Source organism: Anneissia japonica, unplaced genomic scaffold, assembly GCF_011630105.1.
Source record: "Anneissia japonica isolate Jap-2015-1 unplaced genomic scaffold, ASM1163010v1 scaffold3940_len624931_cov186, whole genome shotgun sequence".
Taxonomy (NCBI): Eukaryota; Metazoa; Echinodermata; class Crinoidea; order Comatulida; family Comatulidae; genus Anneissia; species Anneissia japonica.
The window spans coordinates 26,501-34,750 of NW_022713530.1; the positions used below are offsets into that span (position 1 = coordinate 26,501).

The 8,250-nt window shown below is 34.3% G+C and overlaps 3 protein-coding genes across 4 annotated transcripts in view; 2 read left to right on the forward strand and 1 right to left on the reverse strand.

Moving 5' to 3' along the window:
* Positions 1-2,616, forward strand: part of LOC117108460 — a 14,731-nt gene extending 12,115 nt beyond the window's left edge. For both annotated transcript variants that reach the window (XM_033250472.1, XM_033250473.1), the window contains exon 18: positions 542-2,616. In XM_033250472.1, coding sequence (XP_033106363.1) covers positions 542-671 — 130 coding nt within the window. In that variant the 3' untranslated portion in view covers positions 672-2,616. The remainder of the gene's footprint in view (positions 1-541) is intronic.
* Positions 2,617-3,327: 711 nt separating this feature from the next.
* On the reverse strand, positions 3,328-5,634 carry LOC117108475 (testis-expressed protein 43-like). Its single transcript, XM_033250490.1, has 3 exons — positions 5,471-5,634; positions 5,129-5,222; positions 3,328-4,917 (listed from the first exon to the last, which is right to left on the reverse strand). Exons 1-3 carry the CDS (start codon positions 5,512-5,514, stop codon positions 4,693-4,695), a joined length of 363 nt encoding a protein of 120 aa, XP_033106381.1. The 5' UTR covers positions 5,515-5,634; the 3' UTR covers positions 3,328-4,692.
* Positions 5,635-5,829: 195 nt separating this feature from the next.
* LOC117108474 (28S ribosomal protein S12, mitochondrial-like) lies at positions 5,830-8,250 on the forward strand. Its single transcript, XM_033250489.1, has 3 exons — positions 5,830-5,925; positions 6,996-7,069; positions 7,212-8,250. The coding sequence occupies exons 2-3, from the start codon at positions 7,000-7,002 to the stop codon at positions 7,622-7,624; spliced, it is 483 nt and encodes a 160-aa protein (XP_033106380.1). The 5' UTR covers positions 5,830-5,925; positions 6,996-6,999; the 3' UTR covers positions 7,625-8,250.

The window sequence follows — 8,250 nt, forward strand, 5'->3', positions numbered from 1 at the left end:
TGTTGAATATCATATACACATTATTGCTTATATTTCTTTCCTTTAAATTCAGTGACAGGGAGTTGTTTCATCGGTACAGGGCTTTGAAGTGGAGTTGAATAGCTTAGTGATTAAGATGCTTGCTTTCCAATCCCAGGGTCATGGCTTCAATTTCTCTCAGTGTTGCGAATATTTTTCTCATGACCAGAACAACTCCACTCCCTAAGGCTTAGTTTGTGTAGGGCATTGTGTGTTTGTGTTTTGTTCGAAATTTACAAAATAATTTATAAAAACGTATTGAGCTCCAAGTTTCTATGAATGAAAAAAGTTTACAAGGTGATAAAAAAATAAAAAAACAATAAAAATAATTATGAATACAAAACTGCTAATATGGTAAAAGTATAGTGCAGTGGCAGCAGATTACAAGTGTCATCGACAGCATTGACCAACCATTAACTTCTAATGCAAACACACAATCCCAATACTGTAGCCTACAGCAGCTACCATCTGCTATTTCCACTTTAAAATAAACCCTTTAAAATATTTTTTTTTCCCCATTCAGTGAGGATGATATTAATACTGTTGTCACCGGTGTACGGCCTGGCTACTGCTACTTCAAGAGACTTGTGGAAGCTGTGGATACTTACATTAAAGAATGCTCCATTAATACTGATCATAGTGAAGAATCATAACTTGTATCCATATTCATTATTAATTGTCATTATTATTATTCTTATCTAATAATGGTATAACCTGAATCTATATTTTATTATTGTTTTTATTATTGAATCAGCTATGGCTACATTTATATTCAGCATATCACTGCAGAAAATGAAATAGTTAATCATTAATCACTATTTAATGATCTAGATCAGCGGTAAAATCTGAAGAAGAAAAATTAATTTCCAAACTTAATTGCACATTTAAAAGAATTAAATGAGTTTATCAACTTCCAATCACACAGATTACAAAATAGATTTCCTTGATTTATACACATTTTACTGTAAAGAAAAATAATTGATATCAGACAATTTAACTGTCTATGAAAGAATATAGGCACAGTATCATTTTTAGATTTGTTAATTATTGTCAATTTTCCCTGTTTCTAATTCAAATTTGGAATAAGGTAATAAATTCAATGCAGAAAGTAAGCAATTAAAAGAATTTAATTTTAAGCTACGTTCAGGCATATCTAACGCCAGACGTAGGTTAATCCTTGGCGTAACTAGCAAGATGCCCAGACTGGCCAATTAGCGTATCGCTAGCGTAAGTATTCACGCGAATATTTGTATTAGTAATCATGCATTTTATGTCCTGTTCACATCTAGACTTATTGTGACTGGTCAAGTCCTGGTCGAGTTCAAAGTCATTGGTGCATGACTTTCGTAACTCAGTGATGTACGCTAGTCTGGGGTCCGTTGGCGCGTTAATACTGGCGTTCGCTACCCTGCGCACAAGTTCGCCCCGCTCGTATGAAGGATTGGAATATATATAATCAGCTCTCTGCTGACTTATTCTAACATGACTTGTAAACAGTATTAATTGCACTCAAATCTATCAGTTATCAATTTATACTCTAGCTAGAGACAACAAAAAAATACCTGGTTATGTTTTATTTCCATTTAAGTCAGTCTAACAGTTTAAAAACCCTACGTCAAGGCAGAGAGCCTGGGCTGCAGCACCACACAGTGTTTTTTACCATGGTACCTTCATTTTTTTTCTTTAGAGGTGTCAGAATACAAGAACTAAAGATGTTTTTTAATGAATTTTGTTGTGTGTGTAGTATGTATTTTGCATAGCACTCTTATATTTGATGTTTAATTTTTGTATAAATCTTAGAATACTGTATGAGATTTACAGTAAATTAAATGATTGATACTTAATATTTGTCATTCAGTTATGTCCTATTGGTGTGTAATACTATAGTTTGTACAATTCAGGAATTTTTAGATAAGGAAATGTATGATTATTACATGGGCGATAGGTGTAGATCGTTTAACCAATAGATCGCATTGAAAACTTCACTTGTCTGCCATCTTTGTAGAGATTACATTCGACCCAAACCACCTCCATTATAGTACTATGTAACTACTCTTATTTAAGGTGTGGACTAGATCGTATAGCTACTCTAGTCTGTCCACAACAGGGGATGTATGGTCCAGTACCCTGGGGTAACCCCAAATCGTATTGGATTCTTTAAAGTACATATGGGTCAAATTGTGTACACTGGGCCTACGGTTTATAGTCCTTATTTGAGAAGACTTGTTCCACCACCAGAACCATAGACAAGTGAGCTGTTCAAACCAGCTCCAATATTATAGCTTTACATTGAGTGAACACCTTAGATGCACATAAACCTGTTCTTAATCTTCATTTTACACGAATCAAAACATGTTGTTTATGCTGTTAAAAGCACTTTATTATATTTTGCAAATGCCTATAGCCCTTGCCAGTAATCATTTTTAGAAGGTAGGCTATATGGGCCAATCAAACCCGTCAGCATTTTTAAAAAAATTTCAGATTTTCAATATTCAGTCTCCCATTTTCAAAATCCCGAATCTACTTGTAACTGGCCAGTGGACATACCATGTATAATGTATATAATTTATTTCAATAAAATGAAATACTGTATGGGTAGCCTTGAATTTTACCTTGTGTATTATTTAGTTTTTGTTTGCTTATTCCACATCAGATCGAACTCATTGAGCTGTCAACAATTTTAAAAGAAAGATTTTTTATACATAAATCGCAGTATGTTTCCAGGTACGGTCCGAACCCCTCCCCCCTCCACATTCTACATTTTTGGGAATACTGTAATAATTGTAGAAAAATTGAAAATTTCATACATTAGCCCCAAACATGGTGGTCTTGACCATCTTTCTGTAAAAACTCCTTCCACATGAGCCACTAAAGGCCAACTCAGACAGCGTCGGCCGACGCGATTTGTTGTCGCGTCGGGTCTGTGCGAGTTGAACGCAGACGCGATGGTGTGCGTCGGGGGCAGTCGCGTAGTAGAATATTAAACGTGTTTAATATTTCTCACGACGGCTTTTAAGACTGTTCCGACGATAAATCAGGTCGGGCTGCGTCGGCCGACGCTCTTTGAGTTGGCCTTTAGAGTTCCTGGTCCACCCCTGTTTCAAGCCGAATTTTCATCTATATACTGTATTTATAAATGATGATGATGATAATCATGTTAATATTTTTCCCCATTTTCTTATTCAATAGACTTTTTCATTTCTTCTCGGTTGAGAACATGAATATTTCTGACGTGATACAATATGTTGTGACTCTAGATGACGTTGAAATTTGTTGTTCATATTATTCCTGAGTTGTTAATAACATCCGTTTTCCTTAAAACATTCTTATTATCTTTATTGCCAAAACAACACAAACAGCACAAACAAACACGAGAAGTTGGCAGGAAAAACAAAAGCGAACCTAATCGCTGTAAAAAAAAAAGTCCGTGTTTCCAACTCACCAGTTTCACATTAAAAATATTTAAAAATTGATTAAAATAAACTTAACATACAGCAATTATGATGTTCTTGTCTCTACGATAAGCCTATATTTGTAATATTTAGCAGTTTATCTCATAATCCGCATCCCATTACAGTGGTTTTTCAGTAAACTATTAGATCCCTTTGATTTTGTTTTTGTGGAATTAACAGCTGTAGTGTCAAGCCATATTTTGAATCCATTCTGCCAAATGTTATTTCTGTTTTCTGTATCTCTTTTGAATGTCCAATTTAGTCATTTTTTTAATGCCTTTTGGTGTGAAAATATGAGGTAATTCAAAAAGTCGCCTGTCACCACTTATTCTTTCATGTACACTAATAGAATTTTACCTACTGCACTTATTTATTCTTGTTATACTATTGTGAACAAGTGAAATGAATTTATTTGAATTTTAGAAAAAGTAAACAATTGTAGATCAAAAATAAATACACACCACATTACTAAAACATAATGGTTACAATATGTGCCCGTCGATCCAATATCTCTATGATCCAATTGACCTTTCTGAGTCGGGGTGTCAATCAAAGATTTCTCTATTATCAAACAAAATATATCAATCAGAACAGTGCCCGGAATATTTGCGTGTCCAAAAAAACACGTCTTGTCTCACAGTCGCACATGTTTACATACATTTACATCAGGAAGCAGTCTTACTATGTAATATGACTGCTCTCAGATTTACGTGATTGATTTGTGGGACCTTAGCAACAATATCCAAGGGGCGGGGCTTAGGAGTAAGGTCAATTACAATGCACCGGGAGATATAGCAAAAGCCTAAGATAACACTGAATGGAATAGGTACGCAGCAAATTGGTGACATGATGCCTTTATTTCTTTTTCTGTTTTACAATTTTATTCGTTTCAACAGATGGGTAGATTTTAATTTTAAAATACAGCAAATTGTTCTGTCTATATTTCTTTTTCTGTTTTACTGTTTCAACAGATGGGTCGATTTTATTTTTTAAATACCAAGTTGAATCTGCTGAATAAACACAAAAACGTAAAGTAAAGTAAACAAACAAAACGAAAGAATTTGTTTTACTGTGTGTACAAAGATACCTGTACTAATATTTATATGCATTTCTATCTGAATATAAAAATGAAATTACAAAAATATAAGAAATACGCCAGTGTTCAAAATTTCATTATTCACATTCTAGTCCAATCAAGTTAAAAATTATTATATAATACGAATTACTGTTGATGGTCAAAGACATCATCTGTTCTAAACATCAAACTGCTTTGGTATTTTGACTGTCCTGTGTGAAACTCCGGTCGAAGAGCGGTGTATCTGTCGTACGAAGGTTTCTTCACCTCGACTCGTTCCCTGGGCTCAACTTTGTTCATTCGTTCTCGTTTATCTAGATATAAGCTCTCATCGTGAGGACCTTTGGAGATGATTCCACTCATTTCACAATTCTAAGAGAGAAAATGTTACTGTAATAATTCTATGACAGCGATGTGAATTGAGGTTCTGTATTCCAAACCTCAAAAATCCCCAGATTACAGTTACAGTGAGAATAATGGTAATCTTCATTGTTAACAAAGAAGATACAGTAATGCACACATCAATAATTAATTGTTTAGCAATTTGCCATAATATTGATAATTTGATGATAATTTCACAAACCTTTACAATAAGTTCTCTGTTTCTCATATCAGTCTTCCACTCTGGCACATATCGTTTTGGTATAACTGGATGTAACTTGGAAAACTTTGGAACACTGTAATTATATAGAAAAAACAATTGATAACATTAAGGCACACCATCTGTCATAAAATGGTATACAGTATATTTAAACATCGAATAGCTTTGATAAAGTAGTGTTAGTGGTAGTAGTATGGCCTAGCCTAGTAATAATATAGGGTCTAACTAGGCCTAGCCTAGGCATAAATAAAGGGAGAGGCTACCTACAATACACACGTATAAAAAAAGAGGAAATTTTAAATACTACTTGTTAATAAATGTTACCTGTGATAACAGGACTTTGAAGTTCGGCCTACATGGTCTGCCATAATATTAATAAACAATACCTGGAGAGTAGAGTTAGAGTAGAGCCAAGCCTAGACTTAGCTTATTATAATATAAAGTTGTATCAAACTGCTGGCAGCATGTGTTGTTGTTTACTGTTGTTGTCATGGTTCATGGTTGGATGTGATCGACCTATTCTCCTAAATCCCCCGAATGTAAAAGAAATCTTAATATTTATATTAATTTAAAAAGATATTATAATTAATTTATATTATATATGCATAATTGATTAAGTGATATAAATAAATAAATAAATAAAAGATGGTTTTCGTATTTGTTTCTGAAGAAGTTGTTTTAGGATTAGACCCAGTGTCAGAGGTTAATAAGGTCAACTTTTCGGTAACATGTTTCTGAGTACTCGTACTTTTCAATTGTTAAATATAATTTAATTTATGGTATGTTTTGATGTACTGTATTAATCTTTGCTGCATATGTATATTGGCAATTCAGTTTTAGTATTTTCTAAGCTTGGCTGATGGACGGGCTTAGTTTTAGTTAGTTTAGGCTTAGGCTAGTCTCTAGACCACCATTTACGCAGGCTCTTGTCACTCTCTGCCGCCTCCTCTGTCGATCCTCCATCTAGGCCTCGCCACCTGGGCCCAGAGGCCTAGCTAGCGTTTTTTTCTTCAGCGTCGTGCAACTAATCATATAGCTTATAGAGAGCGGCCAGTAATGAAATTTACTAGTGGATACTGTTACACTTACTTTCCTCCTTAGTCTTTAAACCAATTTTTTAAAGTACAGTATATTTCATTCTGTGAAATGAAACAATAATACTGTAGTGTAGTATGTCGTGCACAATTTGAGACTTTTGTACAATTTGCAAATTGTGCAAGCTCTTCCTTGCACAATTTGAAAACTGCAAGGATTTCTTTGCAATTTAAACAAAAAAAATTTTAAGAATATGATTTAAGAAATAGCATATATAGGCTAAATTGACAACTAGAAAAAGCAGAATATGATATCAAAATTGGAAGGAAAAATTGAAAAGTCGATCAAAAACAAATCACAGTTAATACATCAAAATGCGAGACTTAAGCCTACCCTAGCATATAGGCCCTATTTAATCATCATAAAAGTTGCATGATTCATTGTGTTCACTTTTTTGCTTTGACCTTGTCCTATTTTAATTATATAATCTGTTTGTTAACTTATCAATCAATTAATCAATTAATGTTCAATTTAATATAATTTCTTTAATAATTCTAGCCTAGGTCTGGCCTAGGGCTAGATTACTAGAGGCTACGGTTAGCCTGAAATAGCGGCCCAGCAGCAGACTAGTATGGCGATAAAGACGATAAGTTAATATCAATATCGGTAAATAAATTTAAATGTCACATTTTATGAAAAAAGAAACGACTGTGAAACAACATCAGCAACTCAAAATCAGCAAATGGAACAAATTGCACACAACATGTATCTTACAGTACTGTACAACAATTGATGAATTGTGTTTTCTCCTCAGCAATATGTTTGGAACCAGACAGTTTCTAAGTACTCTTTTCAAGGGTATCAAGAATACAAGTCTTCATATACCAGGTACTGAACCTTTAGTATTTCTTATGATTGTCAACATAATTACATAAGTCTATTTAAAAAATAATTTAAAAAAATGTTAAACCATTTATTTCTTATTAGAATTAATTATTATGTGATTACTTACACAAATTTAAACTTGCAGGATTAAATCGTGGACTGTTATCCAAGGTTATGTTGCCATCATCGACTCTGATCCAATCAAGAGATAGGTCATTACTAACAATGCACATAAAAGGGCCATTTAATTACAAGAAGAAAAAAGCCGACAGAAACAAGAATCATCCGATGGACTTCAGGCCCCAAATGAAGGGGGTTGTACTAAAGACACTGATCCGCAAGCCTAAGAAACCAAATTCTGCAAACAGAAAATGTGCTAAAGTACGGCTGAGTAATGGTAAAGAGGTGATTGCTTTTATTCCGGGCGAAGGACATACTTTACAAGAGCATAATATCGTTCTGGTGGAGGGTGGGAGAACGCAAGATTTGCCTGGAGTTAAGCATACCATAGTCCGAGGAAAGTATGACTGTGGACATGTAATAAAGAAGAAAAAATAGAGTTTAAAGTAAAAAAATTCATAAATTTTTACAGATTTTAAAAATTCGTGACCAGCGGTGTAAAAGCGGGCACTCACTGTGTCATACGACGACTCCAACTCCGTTCCCTGTGAGCGCTAGACAACGCGACACCCACTGTCTGCTGATAAATTTCAATTAATTGCCCAGTGAAAATGGGGATAACAACAACATAGCATAAAGGAAAGTCAGTCAATTCGAGCGAATGCCAGTTCGAGAGGATGCCAGTAGGAGTGCATACGAGTTGAAGCGCATGCATTTAGTGCAAACTATAACAAGGGCAAATTTATCATCAGCCTATTCTTGTATTTGTGAGTGAAATTGTATTTTGGTACTTTTGATAATTATTTCATGTTTGAATTTCCCCATCATAGAATTTTAATTGTAAAAGCTTGAGTCTCGGCTCAAAGTAGGAAATCTTAATGTAATTCGTACATAACTTGCACAGGCTGTTGTTCGCATAAGTGGATCATTTTCCGTTCGAACTAGCATCCGGTCGAAGTAATTTCTGCTCGAACTTGCATTCGCTCGAATTGACTGGTTCACATGTACAGATATATGAGGATTTGTTTAGTTCAATAAAATAGATTTAAAAAATGTGGACATTT